Raw genomic sequence first — 23259 nt, forward strand, 5'->3', positions numbered from 1 at the left:
TGCAGGCTGAATCAATATTCATGAATTGCAATAAATGTACTAAAAATCTGTGACATCTCTGAGGCACTACAATGTTGTACCTGAATACTCGAATTAACCACTGAAATGGCTTCCTTTGTGTGTAGGCAACAGGTGTAAATACTATTGTTGGATATGATCTACTTAGGAATAAGGTGTAATTTATATAGAATGCATGTATGAAGGCTATTCTCTTTTTTACACATACAGTAATTCCAACAAATAATTCAGGGTCAGTAACACCTGGAGCTGTATAATACCTCTCTTGCTTTAGCCAGAAGATGCTGGTATTTTTTCAGAACGTCTTCTTTTTGATTAAGGCGAGCTTGCATATTTTCAATAGTTTGATGAGAAACTTTCAAAGCTTGGCGTAGCTCTGAAGCCTCAGGTAACTCTGACAGTAGCTTCTCTTGGTCTACAACTGCAGGCAAGCGAAGTCTCAATTCATTTATTACTTTATCACGGCTCAACACATTTTGTTCTGCTGTCCAGAGCAGAGATTCCTTCTGTTTAACTCTCTGCAGAAAGAAATAAAAGTAAGGCCTTTGATGCATTTATGCAGATATGGCAATCTAATAAAACATTTAAGGCATAAACTGTACAGCCTATTAACGTAAACAGTATTCTATAGTAAACATTATTTAAAATCTGCTGTCATTTGAAGTTTTGCAGTTATGCAAGTCTGAAAGGCTCTCAGTTGTTGCCATTAACCCTAAGACAGCGACAGGTAGTTTGCGAATCCTACTATAACTACGTCATGATAATTTACTGATGGTCTTTGCAGAATAACTGCAATAGAATGGAGACTGTGAGAAAGCATTATGATTTTGCAATATGTTTGCCATTCAAATCATCACGGTCTATGGTCTTTACTGGCAACCACTAACATAGAAACATATCATTTGATGGCAGATAAGAAGCACAAGGCACATATCTTCTGCTTATTTTAATTCCTAAAATCCTCAAAACTTATTTGACTTATTATTTTTAGAATTAAGATGATCTCATGTCTATTACCAACAATGTTTAAAGCCTCCTACTGTATAAGTCTCTACTACCTTAGTTGGAAGGCTATATCACATTTACTACCATTTTATTAACTTCTTTCATTAATTGCCTCTAAGACTGCTCTACCATCCAGTTTTATGGTGCATACACACGGTCAGATTTTTCCTTCAGATCTGTACGATAACGATTTAAAAATCGTTCAGTCGTTCATATCTGAAGGAAAATCTGACATATCTGACAGATCTGTCAGATGAAAGATTTGAACGATGCACGTTCCCGATGGTCAGATAACGATATCAGTGACAGGTTTGTTTGGGGGACACGTACCAGACCCCAAGCTTCCAAGGGGCCCCAAGCACAATTTTCCCAAGCTCCCAAGTAAAAAACACTGCCAGCAAAGCTACCTGGCCTACACCGCAGACCCTTCACTTTACAAGTGAGCAGCAATGCCAGCTGCAATTGAGACAGTTCCTCCCATGTAGAGGCGGGCGGCACTATCGGCTGCCTGATGCAGTATATATTTTTTTTCTTTTTAATAATATATACAGTATGCACAGCCAGGGCTTATCGGGGAAGTCTCCAGTGTATTAATGGACTGCTCCAATATAGAAAACAGGACTTTAGTATTTACCAGTAAATCCATTTCTCCGATTCCACAGGGGACACGGTGGTTGAGTAGAGCCTGGCACTTTAATACTCTGAAAGTGTCACTGGCTCCTCCCCCTCAATGCCCCCATCAGCCTCAGTTAAGAAACTGAGCCAGAGATGGACGGGGAACAGACATTAACAAGAACAGAAGGAGAACATTTCCAATGGAACAGTAGAACACACTGCAATCAACACAGGCAGTCACACAACAAACAACACACAAAACTGCAACAGAAATGGAGAAGAATAATTCCAACCGGAAAACTCTAAAACAGTTAAACAGCGCTGGGTGGGAATCCAGTGTCCCCTGTGGAAACAGAGAAATGAATGTAAGGGTAAGTACCAAAATCCTGTTTTCTCCTTCACCCACTAGGGAACACTAGAGCGAAGTCACTGGGAACGTCCCAAAGCTTCACTCCCGGGTGGGAGACTGCTGAAAAACTTGCAACATCCTGCGGCCAAAACTAAAAGCAGAGGCCGCAAAGTTTTCAAATCTGTAAAACAGAACAAAAAAGTGTGTAGGGAAGTCCACGTAGCTGCGCGGCAAAGCTAAGAATCCGAAGCTCCCCTGCATGTGGCACAAAAAGTACCCACTGAGTGGGTAGAATGTGCCGAGATGGATACAAGCAGAGGTCGAGCATTGGCGACAGCAGCTTGCTGAATAGCCAGATGGATCCATCTGGGTAAGTCTGTTTTGAGGCAGGCCAACCCCGCAGGGCAACATCATAAAGGACAAAAAGAGCGTCCGATTTACGTAAATCCGCAGTATGGGTAACATAAATATGGAGGGCCCTCACCACATCCAAGAAGCACCAGAGGATACCAACAAAGCAGGATCCAAGATCGGCTGGTTGGTGTGGAAAGCCGATACCACCTTAGGCAAAAAGGTAGGGCAAGTACGAAGTTCCACTTGGTCAGCATGAAAACCTGATTGGGGGAGTGACAAGATAAGGCCCCCAGCTCGGACACATGCCTGACCGAAGCCAACAACAGGACAAGCTTCCAAGTGAGAATCGTCAAATCCACCTCGTTCAAGGGTTCAAAAACCTCAGACTGAAGAAAAGAGAGGACGAGGTTGAGATCCCAGGGGGAAGTAGGCAGAACAAAGAGGCTGGACTTGATGCACCCCCTGAAAAAAAAATGTTGAACTTCTGGAATAAGGGCTGAGCGCCTCTGAGAAAATACAGATAGGGCAGAAACCTGTACCTTCAGCGAGTCCAACCGAAGTCCAGCAACTAGACACCTTTGAAGTAAAAGCAGAAGTTGAGGCAAGTTGAAGGAGCAGGTGGAGGAACCATGTCCCTCGCACAAGGTCACATAGGATTTCCAAATGTGATGATAATGAATAGATGTTACTGCTTTCCTAGCTCTGAGCATAGTCAAAATAACCGCCCTTAGCATACCATGTCTTCTTAAGATGTTGGTTTCAACAGCCACGCCGTCAAACGTAGCCATAGTTTGTGTACAAGAACGAACCATGCTAAAGAAGATCTGACCGTAGAGGAGGTGGCCACGGATCATCTGCCAGAAGAAGAAGGAGATCAGAGTACCAAGCCCGACGAGGCCAGTCCGGTGCCACTAGGATGAGTGACTTGGATTCGCGCTTGATAACTCATGGAAGAAACGGAAGTGGCCGGAACAGGTACACTAGGACGTACAGCCAAGAAACTGCCCTGACGGCCTCTGGGTCTCTTGTTCTTGAGCAGTACAGATGAAGTTGACTACTGTTCCTTGAGGCCATGAGATCTATCTGCAGTCTGCCCCAACAGCAGACCAACTGTTGGAAAATCTCGGGATGCAGTGCCCATTCCCCGGGATGAATTACCTGACGACTGATGTAATCTGCTTCTCAGTTGTCCACCCCTGGGATGAAGATTTCGGAGATTGCCTTGATGTGTCTTTCTGCCGACTGTAGAATACGGCTAGCATCGCGCATTGCTGTGTGACTGCGTGTCCCCCCTTGCTGGTTGATGTACGCCACTGCTGTGGCATTGTCAGATTGCACTCTGACAATAGAAGGGGAGATGCCGCTAGCAGCGGATTGTAGCCCGCCCGGAGTTTGAGAACGTTAATCTGCAAGAGTGACTATTGACGAGACCAACACCCCTGGAATTGTCTAGAACCACTGCTCCTCATCCTCGAAGACTGGCATCTGTAGTCACCAGAATCCAATTCCAGATGCCAAAACGGAGCTCCGCCAAAAGTTGGTCCGTCCAGAGCCACTAGATCAGAAATATGCGGGCTTGAGGAAATAGTCTGCATCTCCAGAGACCTCTAGATCAGCAGGACCTCTTAGAAGGTGCTGTTATCATTGATCAGTAATGGAGGAATATGGAGGAATGTTTTATTTTATAGTTTTTAGGGTACTTTTAGCATTTTTGCTTGAAGAGGACCGAATCTTTATTGCCCAGACGGTGGTCAACATCAGGAGGTTCCAGAGTGCCTTTTCTTATTTCCCGGGTGTGAGAAAAGCACTTATACTGGATTCTATTCCAGCCACTTTCGAGTAATTGATTTAGGTCAATGCCTATAAAGGATTTTATATTTGTTATGCTTTTATGAAAATGTTTATGTTTGGTGCGGTTTTGTGAGCACCTCAAATAAATTAACAGTAACACTCTATTGGTGCACCTGTTTTACTTCCTCTGATCTTTGGGGTAATATTGCCATTTTCTGTGTTTCCATAACCAGGAGAAGTGGAGATTTCGTATAAAGATTCAAGCTCTCCAGGACATTACACTCATATAAGGATATGAACTGTGGGACTATGCTACCTATTTAATTGTAGAATTTCATATATCATCTCACCTGTGTGCGTTCTTCCACTTAAATTTAAGTAAAGTGCAGATTGGTTGTTTATTTTTTGTTGTGATGTAATGGTGAGCATTACAGCACTGAGGTTGTGGGTTCGATTCCGGCCCTAATTGTGTGAAGTTTGTATATTGTGCTTGCGTGGGTTTCCTCCGGGTGCTCCGGCTTCCTCCCACACTCCAAAAATGTACTGGTAGGTTAATTGGCTCCCAAAAAAAAATAACCATAGTGTGTATGTATGTGAGCATGTGGTAGGGAATATATATTGTAAGCTCCACTGGGGCAGGGACTGATGTGAATGCCCAAATAGTCTCTGTAAATTGATGCAGAATATGTGTGCGCTATATAAATAACTGGTAATAAATAAATAAAATTGGTGTTCTGGTAGACTTGCCTTGATAACTCTTTCTTCGAGGTCCATAGGGTCCACAGGGATACCATGTTGGTAATGTGGTTGGAGAGATCAAGGCACCAAACAGTTAAAGCTTTGAGCTCCCAGGATGCACTGGGTCCTCCTCCATATATACCCTACCCCTAGCCACAGGCCTTCAGTTGCGTAACCAAGCTTAAGGCAGGAGATGGAGAGAGGAGAAGGAAGAACAATCGTACACCAGAAACACTCTTCCACAAGATGAGGGAATCCCTGCCCGAAAGAAAAATAACCCAATGAAGCCAGGTGAGTCAGGGTGGGTGCCCTGTGGACCTTGAAAAAAAAGTGTTATCAATGGTAAGTCTAGCATAACTCTAATTTTCTTCTTCAGGGTCCATAGGGATCCACAGGGATACCATGGGGATGTCCTAAACCAGTTCCCCTAGGGTGGGGGACGCTCCTGAGCAGAAAGGAGAACTCATCAACCAAAAGGAAGCATCTTAAGAGGCAAAAGTATCAAAGGCATAAAACCTAAGAAAGGTGTGGACAGAAGACCACGTGGCTGCCTTGCATAATTGTTCAGCAGAGGCATGACTAAATGCCCACGATGGCCCTACAGACAGAGTAGAATGTGCTGTCACCGTGCTTGGGACAGGGAGATCAGCCTGAGTGTACACCTGAGAGATAGTCATACGTAACCATCGAGCCAGGGTCTCCTTGTTAGCTGGCCATCCTCGTTTGTGAAAACCATATAAGCTATACAGTGGGTTTCCTCCCACCGTATGGAACCACAATTTATTCATTCACATGAAAATTTGTAACTACCTTAGGAAGGTAACCCTCCCTTGTATGAAGAACAGCTCTATCCTGGTGAAAAATAAAAAATGGGGAGCGAGAAGAGAGCGCTGCCAAATCAGAGACTCTACATGCAGAGAGATAGCAAGGAGAAAAAGTGTCTTCGCTGTCAACCATTTCAAGTCTACAGAGTCCAGAGATTCAAATGGGTAAACCCCTTAAGAACCAAAGACAGATCCCACGGTGCAACCGGTGGGACAAAAGGAGGCTGAACTCGCAGAACATCCTGAAAATAACAAATTATAATAACTGGCAAAGAAGCAATCTTTCTTTGGAACCAGACGGAGTGCAGAAACCTGTACTCTCAGTGTAGCCAGGTGGAGACCAAGGTCTAATCCAGCCTGGAGAAAAGCCAGAACCTGGGAAACCATAAACAATTTAGGGTCATACTTCCCAGAGGTAGAGGATACGGACTGTCTATGGACAGATTCTGTATGTCGGTGAACCAATGACGTCTGGGCCAAGCCTGAGCCACCAGTATAACTGTTCCGCCTTCCTGCTTGAATTACCTGGGAATTCTTGGGAGGAGGGAAATCGGGGGAAGAGATATGCCACCTTGAAGTACCATCATACTGCCAGTGCATCCACAAATGCTGCTGATGGGTCTCTGGACCTGGACCCATACCTGGGGACCTTGTAGTTGTGATGTGATGCCATGAGATCTACTTTTGGTAGACCCCACTTGTTTACCAGGAGCTGAAACACTCCTGGAAAGAGAGCCCACTCTCCGGCATGTATGTCCTGATGACTTAGGAAGTCTGCTTCCCAATTGAGAACTCCTGGTATGAGTATTGCAGAGATGGCCGGAAGATGACGTTCTGCCCAAATCAGAATTCTTGTCACTTCTTTCATTGCTGCAAGACTTTGCATGCCTCCTTGATGATTGAGATAGGCTACTGTAGTCACGTTGTTGGACTGGATCAGGACCGGCCTGCCCTGGAGTAGGCCCTATGCCATGATCAGTGCTCTGTATACTGCTTGCAGTTCCAGAAAGTTTATTGGCAGATGACTTTCCCGATTTGTCCATCTTCCCTGAAAGGTGTGATGACCCGACACTGTCCCCCATCCGCGAAGGCTGGCATCTGTGGTGAGAAGCACCCAATTTGGAATCTAGAATGGACACCCTTTTTTCAGATGGTCCTTTTTCAGCCGCCACAGGAGGAAGAGGTGAATGTCCTGAGTGAGAAGGATGCTCTGGGACCTTATTAGAGGATACTGTCTGTTCCACCTGGAGAGAATCAATCTTTGCAGAGGCCTGTAATGGAACTGAGCATACCCCTCCATGTCAAAGGTGGATACCATTGATCCCAGGACCTGCATTGCTGATAGAATGGATACCCTTTGCTTGCGTATCCGCAATGATAGGGCTGTAATCTTGTTATCTGGCAGAAACACCCTTTGTGCCTGAGAATCCAGAAATGCTCCCAGATGTACCATTTGCTGTGTTTGAAGAAGAGATGATTTTTTTCTAATTGATGATCCAGCTGTGCCTTTGTAGACAGGCTATTGTCAATTGAAGATGGTGTTGCAAAACAACTGGAGTCTGTGCCAATATCAGGTGGTCTTACAGATATGGAAGTATTCTGATACCCTGACGCCTTAGGTAAGCCGTCATGATTGCCATATAGACCAGAGAGGCCGTCGACAGATCAAAAGGCAGTGCCTGAAATTGGTAATGTTGCTGCAGGATAACAAACCGTAGAAATCTTTGGTGGGATGATGTAATGGGAACATGTAGATACGCATCCTGAATGTCCAGGGAAACCATAAAATCCCCAGGCTCCATTGCCAAAATAATTGACCGGAGAGTTTCCATACGAAACTTGGGAATATGGATACACCTGTTGAGGGTTTTGAGGTTCAGGATAGGGCAAAAAGCCGCATTTGGTTTCTGAACTAAAAACAGATTGGAATAATAACCCATTCCCTGTTGTGCCACTGGGACCGGGATTATTACCCCTGCCTGCAGTAGAGATTGAATAGCCTCCTGAAGGGCCAATGCCTTTACAGCATCTGATGGGGGATCTGTGCAAAAAAACTTCTGGGGAGGATGTCTCCTGAAAGTGAGGGCATACCCCTGAGAGACCACTTCTCGGACCCAGGCATCTGTTGTTGCTTGACGCCAATAATCCGCAAATTGAAGAAAGTCGGCCTCACACCCTGGGATCCCCCAGGAGGAGGATCGACCCATTAGGCCGAAGGTTTGTCGCCCTGTCTAAAAACTGGAGATTTTGTCGGCCCCGACCTCCTAGATTGTCGCCTTGGTGTCTTGCGAAAACTAGCCGATTTGGAGAGAGTATTAATTTGCTCTTCCCTGAGATTGAAAAGGCCGAAAGAAAAACTGCTTAGGTTTTACTGTAGGCGTAGATGGCAATCCTGCTGATTTTTAAGCTGCCAGAGTAGAAATGATCTTGTCTAACTCTGCTCCAAAAAGTATCCTTCCCTGGAAAGGTAAAGCTTCCAGAGCCACCTTTGATCCTCTCTCAGCCTTCCAGGATCTTAACCAAATGGCCCTGTGTGCTACTACTGAAGCTGCTGATGCTTTGGATGCTAAAATTCTAGCATCCACTGCAGCTCTTCCCAAATAGGAAGCTGCTTCCCATATATGGGAAATAAACATCATCTGTTCTCTGGTAGCCTCTGGTAGAGAATCATCTAATGTCCCTGTCCATTCTTCAACAGCTCTAGGTACCCAAGCTCCAGCCATAGCTGGATGGTTAACTGCTCCAGAAACTGAAAATATTGTTTTAAGACATGCGTCTATCTTTCTGTCTGTAGCGTTCTTCAGAGAGGATGCAGATGAAATGGGCAATATAGCATTATTAACTAAGTGCAATACATGAGCATCCACAGTAGGAGGAACCTCCCTCTTAGTACAAACAGAAGCAGGGAAAGGACACAACAATGTTAATCTTTTATTGACATAAAACAGTTTATCCGGGAAATCCCATGCCTCCTTGGTAAGCTCATTGAGCTGCTCAGATATAGCAAACTCCGTTTTGACCCTCTTTCGGTGGTGATTAAACAATGGAACCTTCTTATTATGGGATGGTTCATCATCCTGATTATCTAGGACTGATTTAACCGCCTTCAATAAAGAAGAAACATCCACTGTGGATGGAAGGTTCTCCTAGACTCTGGAGAAGAACCCTGCGCAATATTTGATTCCTCTGATGATGCATCTGAATCCAGCATTTAGGCGCCTTAGTAATAACCTTCTTGTTTTCAACATTTGACGGTCCCATACTCTGACTAGAGTGGCCATAAACATTACCCCAAGGAGGATGCATAGGAGGTATAAACATAGCATGCTGTGAACACCCCATAAAAGAAGGCATTATGGGAGCAGCCATGCGATCCACAAACGACTTCATTACCTGAGACAAAGATGATACCCAAGATGGCTCTTATATATTGGACTGATGTGGCTCTTTATAACAGGCAATGCACAAACCATTCTTAACGTCCTGTGAGGACAAACTTGTCAAAGAATTTACATTAAATCAGCACAGGAGCCTCTACGTCCTGTTTACTTTTATCTCTTGACATTTTTCAAAGTAAAGGAAACAATACAAATGCAATGTCACAGCCTTCACAAAATCAATTTAAATATGGAGTACCCAGAGGAAAAAAAAAACCACCACCCAAGAGCGATGGATAGAAAATACAGTGATAGCTATAATTGATAGTCAGAAATAAAGCACAGTATCAACACAGCAGCTAGCAAACAGCCACATACAATGCAAATGTAAATTATCGCAATATACTTTAAATCAACTACTCAAACACGAGGTATGGTAGAATATAGAGCACTGTATACCTTAACCACGGGAGAGGTATATATGGAGATTGATCCAAACCCTCCTGAGATAAACAGTAGTACACTGATAGCAGGTTGTGAGAGTCTCATATACACGTGGAGGGTAGGCGGAGCAACCCAGACACGCAAAACATTATTGAAGGACTGCATCTGGGTCGGGGGTGGAGCTGCCGGGGAGCACCTACCTCCCCTAACCTGCATCAACCAGCTGGGTATGCTGGCTTCATGGCAGCAGATATGCGTCTGCTGCCGATGCCCAACATCAGACGATAAGGCCCCGGTGGGCTAGCGAGGACACGGACAATCCCAGGCCCTGACTGCAGGGGCTTCTGGTGCGTCTCTGACACCAGAAGCAAGGACTTCTGCGCACAATTCCCCATAAGCGAGGAATCATCTTACCAGTCATCTCCGTATGTCCAGTTGCAGTCCAGGTCCCAGCGTCGCTGCTAGCAAGCTTGTCACAATTACTGTTTTGGCCTGGCGGAGGTAGATGGAGTGGCATTATCTGCATCTTAATACAGATGCTGAGTATTGCTGACTCAAACATAAGAAATGAAATAAAACACAAAATAAAGCTAAGGACTGCACGAGCAGTCCCCTGTTACAATAGGGTGCGTCTTCATCCTGCCATACCAACTGAACAACTGAAGGCCTGTGGCTAGGGGTGGGGTATATATGGAGGAGGACCCAGTGCATCCTGGGAGCTGAAAGCAACTGTTTGGTGCCTGGATCTCTCCAACCACATTACCCCCATGGTTTCCCTGTGGATCCCTATGAACCCTGTAGAAGAAATAATGTGATTATGGGGCACAGTGAGTCATATAATGTGATTTGATGACAGAGGGCCTGATTCAGAAAGGATCGCAAATGCAAATACTCACGTACACGGTCGATTGTTGCGTTCTGTGCATGCAACACAGTGCACATGCGCAAACTAGCTATTGTGGTCGGGACTGCGATCGCAGTGACTACGCAGACCCATCGCGGATTGATTGACTGGAAGTGCCGCTTGTGGGTGGTGACAGGTGGCGGGGGTGGTCGGACGTACGCTGGCGTGCCAGTGCGTTTCAACGCCGTTACAGGGTGTGCATAATTAAGCCCCTGCGACGGAATACGCAGCCTAAGCTCTAGATACAGACAGGAACTTTAGCAGTTTGTGAGTGAGGTCTGACCTGCCTTAATTGTGCGTGAGGCTCCGTTGGTACTCGATGCTACCGATGTTTTCACAGACTTGCAAGGTATTACGGATGTGAGTAAAGGGAAGTAGCCGTCTATATTGTGCTGCGACGGCATTTCGATCGCAGTCATTCGCATAATTTCGCAGCAGAATTGCGTAAGTGCTAGTTGCCGCGATTGCATAAGCGATCCTTGCTGAACCAGGCCCAGAATAAGGCAAATAATGTGATTTGGGGGCAGAGTACGGCATATAAGGTGATTTGGGTCCCAAAAATATGAATGTACCGGGCCCCAAGATTTCTGTTGCCGACGATGCTTCTGTCCTCTGCTCCAAACTCTACATATTGAGGTAATTTTGTATTTCAAATTTTGTGTTGTAGACCATGCATCATACACATTCTGGAGATATTGTGGTAAATGTAATAGCCTGTGGACATTGGCGAGTTCCGTGCAAGATCACCCGATGTTTTAAAGTAGCAGTCATTTAAAAGGGAAAATCAACCTGGTTTTGCCTTTTAAATGACCTACTCCTCAAATTCTATGGCAACCACAAATCGCCTCATCAGGCACAGTGTAAACTGCAAGCTGCACATAAAAACTTCAGCAGGCAAAAAGGGGAGAAAAATCTTTCACAAATATTGTTTACATAATATCTCAATCTTCAGCCAATGAAATATCATTACCCTAAAGATTAGTAGTTAAAAAATACTAAAGGTTCTACTCACCTCTTCGAGTGTTTTACATACAGTTTTTGTTTCCAAGATGGTCCTAACGTGCTCTTTTATTTTGCGTAGTGCTATTTCAAGTTGTTCAGGTAGAGGTAGACTAGAATCAGGCACTTCTCCTGTGGCTTCTTCAAACTAGAATAGAAGGGCTTTCAAAATTTAGATTGCTTAAAATGAGCAACTTGCAGTTTTGAAATCAAAATACCACTAAGTAGTGCATTTACCTTCCGAGCTGTGCTGAGAACTTCGTTTTGCTGCTGTTCATACATATCTAGCTGACGTTCCAGTTCTACTTCTCTTTGATCCCAGGACATTTGGCGTTCCTCGTGAAACTTTAAAAAACACATATGTGAAGATTGGGAATGCCTGGAACACTGCACAAAACATTCAACAGTCTGATTCTAGGAATGTGTCAAGTTAGTGAGCTTGGTTGCCTGTATAGTAAATGCAACTCGTTCATTTAGATATAAGTCTATACTCTTGTCTGTCCATTTATTGATGTAAATCTGTTGCTTATATACAGTGAAAGAGTCATATTATTAAGTTAAACCAATGTTCATGACATTGCAGCCTATGATTCTCTATGAACTAATGACATTATTGAGTCTTCTATTGTCTCAATCATGCCTTTGGACCCTAAAAAATTTCTCAAAATGAAAACCTATATTGCGTCAGGCACTTTAAAGTGAAAATTAAGATAAAAAAAAAAATTGCATATCTACTTTTTAGAGCACATCACAGTGTTCATGACTTTTAATGACAGTGCATTAAGTTTTACAATAAATATATAAATTACCCTTATAATAATAAGAAAGCATTTCCAATATTCAGCTGTAAAATATATTTCAATAACAACTAACTTCTAGCATTTTGCAACTAGTTGATTGGTTGGAATGAAAATCTGGTAACGTATGGGAGTAAATGATGATCAGCAATTTGCTCCTAAATGCCAGAAAACAGATGAAAATGGTCGTTCAGACAAGTTTGATCTAAACAATATGTTCAAACAACAGTTTTCGTCCATTTTCTGTCGTTTGGGAGCAAAATGCTGACTGTCATTTGCTTTCATACCTTACCAGATTTTCATTGCAACCAATCAATCAATTAGTTGGATGGTTGGACAGAAAATCTTTACGTGTGTATGCAGCTTTAGTCTACAATGGAAAAGTTCAAACAAATTTATTTGAAAAATCTTTGGAAGAAGAATATTGCTTCTCTAGAAAACCTTGTTACAGATATTTGTTGTCTAAATGTGTGAATGTTTTAAAACTTAAAATCTCATTATAGCACATTGTAAAAGGTAAAACAGTTTGACTGCTTCCCTGTGTCAATTATAATGCAATTTACAGCTACAAAGTACAATTACAGACTAAAAACAACCACATGCGGAGCTGAAAACTAAGTTCAGCATGACTTCTAAACTTTTCCTGCAAATGTGATTTATTATACATTTTTATAGTGAAAGTTTCAAGTGATCGCAAAGAATTTTACCAGTGAAATATAATGTTATGTTATAAATACAGGGACCGCCCATGGTATCTAACAGTGTAAAAAAACATGCAAACAGAGTAATGGGAACATCAAAGCCTCTACCCTGCCAACACCTCAGAACAAAGACTTCTTTCCACAGTAGGAATACTATATTGTGAGGTTTCTGAAAATCTGGATACATTAAAAGTGTAACTTGAAGGTACAAAAGTAGTTATGTTTAGAAGTCAATCAAAATAATTTGCAAAGTAATGTGCACACGATTTCCTATTGAAAATTTGCATGTATGTTTTGTCATGTTCATTTTTCCTTAAAGTAATTTCATATTATTAAGTGTACACCAAAAAAAAAACCCCAACACTTAGGGGCAGATTAAATTAGCTGCAAACTAGGTCGCACAACTTTTTAAAATACTGTAGTAAAATAGCAACTGTAACTTTTTGTTACTCATTTAGAAATCTGCGTAACGTTAATGTGGATTTCAAAGGGAGACATTGCAGCTTTTAGTTCACAGCTCCAGACTAAGTGAAAACTAGGGAAAGACACTTTATTTTAATATAAAAATAGCAGGACAAAATGCAAAATCTATGGTATACCCCATTTTAATGAATAACGTATTAAAGATGTTTAAATAGTAAAATATGGGCAATAACTACAATTTATTTCTCATGTAATTTTCTATAAAAAGCAGAAAAATGGGTTTAATTATGCAAGATATATATGTTGAGGTTTTGTATTGATAGGAAATGTTTTTTTTTAACTTGGGGGTTACAAGTGTTTTTTTTCGCCAACATTTTACAAACTTAAAAATCGACACATTTATCCCTAAATATTCTGACAACTTATCTGCTGAAATAGAATTGCTGACTACAAGTTTTCACTTTTTAAAAGGATTCAGTACTTTGCTTATGGCCACAAACAACCATCTATATAGTCCTTCCACCATTTTATTTGCAACAATTTTGGAGTTCAGGATAATTTCTCCACATTACCTAATTTGCATATTGCAAAAATTATGCGCCACAGTGGTGAAGACATTGAATTGCGCATGCTGTTTCAATTCTTTTGTGAATATATCCCGAATTCAAAAGTAAGCAACACGCAGCTAATTGCATATGGCAAACGTTCAACATTTTATGAAAATCCTGCATGTTACATACTAAGAAATGTATAAAAATTGCCAAAAAAAAAAAAATCCAAGATGGTTCATAAATCACTGTGTACAGACACTTCTGCTTTATTTACACAGTACATAAATTAGTTTAACCTAATAAGATGCAAATTAAGTTAGCTTTCAACTTAATTGTAGTGACTGAGATATTCTGGGAGAATAGGACATGTGAACCATAACATTCCAATACTGTACTTGCTATAAGACTTTGAATATATTAGAGCTGACTGACAGTAAAGAGCGTACTATTTTAGTCAAATGAATAATGCAATGAAATATGAGTCCACAACTCCGACAGGACTTCTGCTATCCTTATACAGTATTTCACAGTAGGGGTAATTTAAAAAAAGAAATAAAACCAAAATATTTTAGTGCAATGTATTATACTTACCATTGTATTAAATTATGGCATACTGTATCTATTTTGTTTGTTATTGTTGCTTAATTTTTAACAAATGTGAAACATTTTATTTTTGACACAATGAAATAACTAGTTATTTTAAGTGGTTGACAAAGTTTATATAGCTCTGCGGACTAATTATAGCTATATTTAAAACAGTCATATTATATAAAACGTAGACTGACTTAAGTGACTCTCCTCAAGTGTATTGCAAGGTAGGCATAAGAATAAGACACCACTTTCGACTATGACGAAAAAGTAATTATGTATAAAACTTCGGAATAAATACAAAAGGTCAGTGTGGTCATTTAAGATTCCTAGTGCTGTTTCAATGGGAACACACAACTTGCTTACTTTGCATTGCTGAACAAGCTCTTCCTCCAAATTGCTAATTGTACGGTCCTGTTCAGAGATGATGTTATTCAAATATTTTTTCTCTTCTTTATTTTGGTTTAATTCCCGAGTAAGTTTCAAGTCCTGTAGCCGCAATTCATCAATTTTCTTGTGCCATTCTGTAACCTGTATATGGTTTTGTTAAATAAAGTTAAATCTTAAAAGGAGCATGTTTTAAATAAATGTATATGAGTAACTGCAAAAGTCATAGCATTTAAAAGTAATTTTATGATAAATAAAAAAAACAAAATACAGAATTATATGTAAATCAACACTATAAAACAGGCTTCAAGTGCTGGTAGCTTAGGTACAGACATTACCTGCAAGCTATATAACTGCATTTATCATAAATAAATCAGACAAAGTGCAGATGGAAGTTTCTACTGATAGTTGTTTTGGCATCGTTACTTATAATACAAACTCAAGGTACCCTTTTATATGAAGCACATTATACATGCTGTAATATAACATAAGCTCACCTTAAAGAGATACATTATTTCTTAAGAGGCTATACAGTACTTCATAAACTAACAATGCATCTTTTAAGACAAAATGCAAATGTTTTTTCTAGGAATTAAAGGTGTAAACTGTGTAAAACAGACCCAAGAATATTTTTGCAAATATAATAATACATTTTTACATAAGCATTTGTTGACTTCTATGGATGGATAGCCAAACAGATGTGTCCTCACTCATCTTTACTTCAGTCTCCCCAAACAGCACCTAGGATGCACCAGGAGACTCTGCTGATTAAATGGTTATGCAAACTTGTACATCTGTGTACGACTCAGTCTGTAAATGGAGAGTGGGCAGGATTGTGTGATTTTGATGGTACATTTAAAATGCTCAAGCTCCTGCTACTGCACTCTATATCCCAATGTTCTCCCTCTTATAAATGAGAAAGGGTGATCATCACACTCTCTACCAATTTATGATGCTATAATCAATGCAATGAAAGCAGATTTATGTTCTTACCTGGTTAAATCCTTCAGAATCCATAGGGGACACAGGCATAGACCAGGGGTATAGGCAGAAGGAGTCTGGGCAACAACTAGTTAAGCTTTCACTCCCAGCAGCCCCAGCTCCTCCTCCCCTATACCCCGCCCCAGGCTGGCCAGTTAAGTTAGCAAGCCCAAGGCAGGAACGATAAAGAGGAGAAGGAAGACCGACACACGCACACATGTCCAAACACCCAGAAATGCTAAAAGGAGGCCTGTAAGCAGAGTAAAAACCTTGCAAGCCAGGTGCATCAGGGTGGGCGGGCTGTGTTCCCTACGGATTCCGAAGAAAAAGATTTAACCAGGTATGAACATAAATCTCCTTTCCTTCTACATGCCAGAGAGGACACAGGCATAGGCCATGGGACATCCCAAAAGCCGAGGCAGCAATACAGAGTCAAACAGAGCCATCCGGCCAAAGTCTGTTTTGGAGCTGGCCAGCCCCAGTTGTGGAGATTGTAGAGGACCAAGAGGGAATCCGTCTTATGGAAATCCTGGGTCCTATCCGCATACAGCCGGAGGGCCCTAACATCCTAACATCCACAGAGACCTCCTTTGGTGAACAATCAGGTGCCTGAAAAACAGAGACCACGACTTCCTGGTTGATGTGAAACAGAGAAATTGCTGTAGAAAAGTAGCCCAAGTGAGTCCGAAGAACTGCCCGGTCCGAGTGAAAGACCAGAAATGTGGAGCGACAGGTCAACGTGCCCAAGCATTACATTCGCCGGGCCAACTCAACAGCCAGTAGGTAGACTGATGTCCATGATAGCCAACGTAAGACTACAGAATCCAAACACTCAAATGGCAATGACTCAAGAGCCCGAACCACCACAGACAACTTCCAAGGAGCCAGAGGAATAAACGCTGTAACTGGAGAACACTCAGAAGGAAATCGGAGGGAAGACATACAAGATGAAAGGCTCTCAGATCCCAGGTGTGGGTGCAGTACTTTGGTAGTTTGTGGTTGTGCCAAAATGCCATCAAGTTGATGTCCTTAAACCCCGAAGAATGAGGAGCCAAAAGGTATCTGGAAGAAATGCCCATTCGCCTGAGTGGATGTGCCAGCGGCTGAGGAAGTAAGATTCCCAATTCTGGACTCCGGGGATGAAGATTTCCGACAGAGTGAGAAGATGACACTCTGCCCAGATGAGAAAGTGACTCACTTCCGTCATGGAGCCACGAATGCAAGAGCCGCCAGGATGGTTCATGTAGGCGACGGCAGTCGTATTGTCAAATTGTACCTGGACCGAACGATGCTGGAGGAGCGTCTGAGCCGGGCAGAGAGCTCTGATGATCGCTCAGAGTTCCAGAATGTTGATTGGTAACAGGCTCTCAGAAGCCATCCACAGAGCCTGGAAGGTTGTAGACAGGTTACTGCCCACCCCCCCACCAGTGAAGACTTGCATCAGTGGTTAGTAGGACCCAGTGCCGAATCCCAAAGGAGATGGCCCTTGTCTAAGAAGGACAACTGGACCGCAAGATGGAGAGCAGAACCTCTCCATCTTGCATTGTGAGTAGTTAGTGGGACCAGTTCCCTCCGTGGATCTGGGGGAGATCTATTGAGAGACAGAGGTGTTCCCTGAGAATGTCTGGAGACCAGGCGAAGGATCAAAAGGTTGACTGCAGTGTAAATGAGCTGCCATGACTTTCGAGAAGACCCAAGGGGTCGTGTGAAGAACAAATGTCAATGCCCGAATTTGGAAATTTTCCTCCCGGCCCGGAAGCTTTGGTGACTGAGCTGGATAGGAATCTGCAAATAGGCATCCTGGAAATCTAAGGAGGCCATGAAATCCTCCGGATCCAATGCCAGAATGATGGAATGTAGAGACTCCTAGCAGAATTTGGGGACCCACAAAAACCTGTTGAAGGTTTTCAGGTTGAGGATTGGGCGGCAAAAAAGCCACTGGAAAGCCTGTGGGAAAAATGTGTTCGGAGGGCGCTCCCGGAAGGCTAGGGCGTAAGCCAGGAAGACAACACCTCGCACCCAGGCATCTGGCATGTTCCTCATTCAGGTGTCGGAGAACAGCAGAAGTCGGCCTCTCATGCTGGGACCCCCCCAGCTGAAGGCCCATACTGTCAAGCAGCAGGCTTGTCAGTAGGCTTGGTGGTTGGACTACTGGTAGACCAGGGTTGTTTAGCTTGGGGCTTGGAACCCTTGAGAGAATAACCCTGAGACTTCGAGAAAGGCTGGCTCTTGGCCTTTCCCTGTGGACGAAAGGAGCGAAAAATTTGAAGTTCGCGACATAGGGGCTGCCGCAGAAGGGAGGAATGCCGCCATCGTGGCTACAATCTTGTCCAAATCAGGACCCCAGAGAATGCATCCTGAATAATGAAGAGCCTCTAGGGCCTTTTTAGAGTCTGAGTCAGTTTGACAGAAACAAAGCCAGAGGGCTTGCCTAGCAGCCACCGAGAATGCTGACACCTTGGAGGTTAGGACACCAATATCTATTGCTGCCTCTTATAGATAAGGGGTCACCTTCTGATGTGCTCCACCAATGCCAATAGCTCGTTCCTATTAACTTCCGAACTGAGGCCCTCATGACGGACGTCTTTCCAAACTCAGATGGCTTTAGCCTCCTAAGCGGAAGCCAGGGCTGGACGTGTGATAGCACCTGCTATATTTGAAATAGAAAGGGTACTGCTCTTGACTAGGTGAAAAATATGATCATCCACCTGAGGAGGAAACTTCCATTTTGCCTGGTCCGCAGCAGGAAGAGGATAGAAGGAGGCAAAGCGCTTTAGAGACCTGGAGGCGCCTATCAGGGCGAGCCCACGCCTCAGCTAGAAGGTCCACTAGCAGTGCAAAACAGGAATTCTGCCAAATCCTACTTCTGAAGCTTGAAGACCAGAGTACTAGGCTTAGGGGCCTGCTCGGCATCTTTTATGCATCCATCTATCTGCGGTAAGGAGTCCTCCGGGATAGAAGAGGTATCAGAATCAGAACATAATGTTTTTATAGAGGGGCGTAAAACTATCTCGGTTTCAGGTCTGCGTCTGAAGTACGGATCCTGTCCAGCATCTGCTGGGAAGAGGCAGACACCTTTGCTAAATACGAGAAGGACTGCATCCATGGCGGTTCTAAGGCAGTAGGCTGTAAGGTACCCCGAGACTGTACAACTGGGGGCAGCTGGGCCCCTGCAGGGATACTATAAGGGGAGAAGGGCCTGGGGTTGCCAGTCTGTTAGTCAACTGCAACATTACCTGTGAGAGAGAGGTAGCCCAAGCCTGTTCCAGTTGAAAGTCGTGGCCAACTGATCCTGTGGATGCGAATCACTGGAAATAGATTGTGGTACGGAGCCTGAGGAGAAAGTACAGTGGTACAAGTCCTGCAGTTATGCAAAACTGAAGCACTCCCATTTTTAGTTTCCTTGCCCTTGAAAGACATAGTAACGCAATTCAGGGCAGTTCCCACACACCAGCTAGGCAAACTACTGTATGCAATAAAAGGGGAAGTGCAATGAATGTGACCTCACCACAATAAGTGGGGCTTAACAGGAGAGGGTTTACTAAATCGCTCTTAGCTATGTCAGAAAGAATGAAGCAGACAGAAAAGAAAAAAAGAGAGATAGAACAGGTGAGGAATAAACCACTCCTAAACACAAATACATGTACACAGAAACATTCAATGCTTTAACAACGGACAGTTATTGCTCAACTACCCAAACCCAACTCGGCAGGAAGGAGCATATTGTATAACCTGACCTCAGAGGAGGAGGTATACAGGGAGACAGGAGCCCTTTACTGCTCTACGGAGACTAACAGAAGCAGGAACAGGTTAAAATGGATGCCCAGCTTTTCAGTTGGGAAGGGTGAGGGAGAGGAGAAGAATCCCTATGGTGGCTGCCTTCACCAAGGGAACGCACCAAGGGGGTGGGGGAGGAGCCTACCTCACCCTTGCTGAACCAGATCCCCCAGAGCAATGGCTGCTTCTAATGAAGTGCCCCATTGCCTGTGCCATGGTGATCTAGCGGAGTAGCCAGTCGGCTTGGCCGACCGCTGTCAGAACCGCCGGTGGTCTCCCACACCAGCGTTGACAGCCTCTGCTGTTTGTAGGTAGCCGCTCTTCCTTTCTGAGTACCACTCGTGCTCCCCCCGGCGTCCGGCTGTGGGTCCCTGGTGTGTGCTGGGGACCGGCTGAAGTCACTGACCCACTCACCAGTGCTGTGGCCACTGGCGCAGGGGGTTAGTCTAGCACAAGGGGTCTATAGGACACCTAGCACTGCCCACTCATATATAAAAGTAAAGAAAATTAAATAAAAGTCAAAGAAAAAGCCTAGACTGCTTATAGCAGTCTCTAAAACAGTGCCTGCTCCTGCAGGGTACCAAACTAAACCGGCCTGCTTGGAGCTGGGGGTAGGGTATAAGGGAGGAGGAGCTGGGGCTGCTGGGAGACAAAAACTTAACTAGTTGGTTCCCGGACTCTTTCTACTCCAGCCTATGCCCATGGTCTATGCCTGTTGCCCCTACCTAGGGCATGCAGAAGAAAAATAAATAATACAATATGCCACCATGGATATTCTAGAGAATAAGGGGCAAATAAGGGAATGGATGAAACAAATAAAATATTGGTCTGATTACTAAGGAATGAAGTACCAGTAGCCAATAAAGAGTTAAGTAAACATAACTAATGTTGAGAGGCCATCAGGCTTCAATTTCTTAAAATGCTGTATTTTTCTAGGAATCAAACTTTATTTTAATTAGTATTTTAGTAGAAAGCATCAGTATACTGACTTAAGACACACATGGTGTCCATCTGTACTCTCAACACTATGAGACAAATACCTGATAAAAAATAAAATAAAACAGGATAATCAACAAAAAACACCCCAAAAGATCTGATATTCTCTGCTCTTGCTGAGTAGTGTAGTAAAAATTGACACCGAATCATGCTAGTAGCTTTTTCATTTTTAAAGGCAAAGGAACGTCTGTTCTGTAAATCTAGTCAGGGTACCAGACTGGAGATAACCATCTCTAATAACCTAGGCATCCAAAACAAATTTTACCAGCATGGACCACACAATGACACAGATAATGTGTGCTTCCACAAAAACACAAACAATGTCCCATCTGACTACACCTTATACAGATTAAACATTGTTTATAAAGGCGATTGTCATCATGGCGCTCCACACACATATTGTTATATGGAAATAGTGGTGATCTCCCTGACTCCCTGAAGAGTCTAGCAATCTCCCAACACAGTGGTGATGGAATCACATCCTGCACGCTATGAAGGAAACACTGGGGAGAAGAATAAGGAGGGATGGGTGCTAAACGAAAATAACTGCAACCGTCCATCACACTGATGGCTACATGAGTGCCTGTGTCCCAGGATGTGTGCCCAAGGAAATGGCCTTACAGCAGGGAGCAGTATACGCTCTCATATACACCTTGTGCATTTTCCCTAAAATTATTTTTCAAAAGTAAGCAAGTTTTCTATTTAAATTTACTTTGATGGAAGTGTAACGGGTCGGGTACGCAATCCCGGCCCTGATAATGCGGGCGGTCAGAACACCGGCAGCGTAATCCCGGTGTTGGAAATCCTAATGCATGCAGGCAAGTATTCTAACCATACCCCTAACTCACCCCTCCCGCGGCCTAACCCTAAAGCCCCCCCAGGCAGACTGACCCTAACACTCCCCTCCAACAGCCTAACCCTCTCCCTAGTGCCTAACCCTAATACTCACTGTCAGGATTCTGGAGCCAGTATTCTGACTGCTGTCAGGATTTCGGCGCTGGGATTCTGACCACCATGCTGCTGACTACATCCCAGTGGAACAGTTCAGGTATTGTGTTCAGTTTTCTCTTTGCATTTTAAAACACCATAATTTCTTTACCAGGTCATCATTTAAAAGGTGAGACTAAACAACACTTTCCTTCAGTACCACTGCACAACACTTAGCTGGTGTACTGAATGTGGGAGAGGGAGGTTTCTACCAAGTGAGGGCAATGATGAAGTGTCAATCAAGCTGATTTTGGAGGTGCCACATATTTTGTAAACATTTGCATAAACTATGGAAAATAAATGTTGTGTATTATTAAATTAAAATGTGAAATACTTGAGTCTATCAAATACTGTATGTAGTCTGCATTGTTCATTATTACAATGACATACCTTCTGAGCACCCCTGGCATCTTTAAGGGTGGCAACAAGTTCTTCTAAACCCTTAAGTTTTAGTTCTAGCTCCAGTGCATGGGTCTCTGTATCTCTGCGTTGCTGTTGAACAAGTTGCATTTCACTAACAGTCTTCAGCTTGTCGTTCTGTAGATCCATCATGGTCTTCGAGAACTTTTCTTGTTGGGCTAATGGCAGAGCACCACTGAATTGTCGTCTTAGTGTTTGAACGGTTTGACGGAGGTGTTTAGCTCTGTTTCTTCCTTCCATCCTGGCATAATACAATGCCTGCTCTTTGTCGTCAATCTTCTGTTCCAAACGTAAACTATAGGCCTCCAATTTTTGCAGTTTGGATGTTGTGGCCTCTAACTTTGCTACAGCAGTTGACTCACTAACTTGAAGAGCTACAATATGCTGATGTAATTTTGCAATTAGTGCTTTTTCATCAGTTTGATCCTGTGGGGAAAAAAAAAGTTAGTCTTTGAAAAGGAGCAAAGAAATATTGGTGCAGATGTATTAAGCTCTGGAAAGTGATAAAATGCAGAGTGATAACCGTCCAGCCACTCAGCTCCCCACTGTCATGTTAAAGGCTGTGTTTGAAAAATGTCAGTTGGGAGCTGATTGGCTGGTCGTTTATCACTCTCCACTTTATCACTTCACAGACTTTCATACATCTGCCCCATTGTCTTTCATCTACAGTTGAAAAGAAAAGTAAGCTGCAAGGTATACATATGTGTACAGGAACCTATAGTACAAGTTGCATCTATGGGAGGAATTTAATTACCTGTGGTAAATTGCCGTGGGTAATACCAGAAGGTAGCCTCAGGCATTAACATCTGTGGCTATTGAAATAGCTTCCCTGGTTATTGGGCGTTAACACACTGAATCTGTGAAAAGTTCATGGATTCGTGCATTAACTGGCTCTTGTCACCCGGTAACAGCACAGTTATTGAGGATTTCTTTTTGGGGTTCAGGAGACCAAAAAAGAAATCCCGGTTAAGTGCGGCTAATTGAATAGCCCACGGTGAATATTTAGCCCGCGGTAAATTACCGCGGCTAATTGAATCTCCCCTATGTCTTAGGATGATTCAGATAAAAACAACTTGAAAATAAGCGATAAAAATAAATGTACTGTAGCTATATAAAAGGCACTCAAAAAAAATCAAGACAAATATGAAGTAGAAGAAAAACACAATCCTTATGTGTAAATTTTACATTCTAAGAGCACATATAAAATAATATTTATTTGATGTGTTCGTTGCT

The 23259-nt window shown here is 43.1% G+C and overlaps 1 protein-coding gene across 1 annotated transcript in view; it reads right to left on the reverse strand.

The window, feature by feature from the left end:
- The window catches only part of CEP290 (centrosomal protein 290), a 186737-nt gene that overhangs the window by 62191 nt on the left and 101287 nt on the right, over nt 1-23259 (reverse strand). The window contains exons 30-34 of the mRNA XM_088454395.1: nt 21997-22452; nt 14845-15009; nt 11656-11763; nt 11432-11566; nt 279-536 (exon numbers count right to left, since the gene is read on the reverse strand). Of these exons, the coding sequence (XP_088310521.1) occupies nt 279-536; nt 11432-11566; nt 11656-11763; nt 14845-15009; nt 21997-22452 (1122 nt within the window). The remainder of the gene's footprint in view (nt 1-278; nt 537-11431; nt 11567-11655; nt 11764-14844; nt 15010-21996; nt 22453-23259) is intronic.

Source organism: Taudactylus pleione, unplaced genomic scaffold (assembly GCF_031769625.1).
Source record: "Taudactylus pleione unplaced genomic scaffold, aTauple2 ptg000040l, whole genome shotgun sequence".
NCBI classification, from domain to species: domain Eukaryota; kingdom Metazoa; phylum Chordata; class Amphibia; order Anura; family Myobatrachidae; genus Taudactylus; species Taudactylus pleione.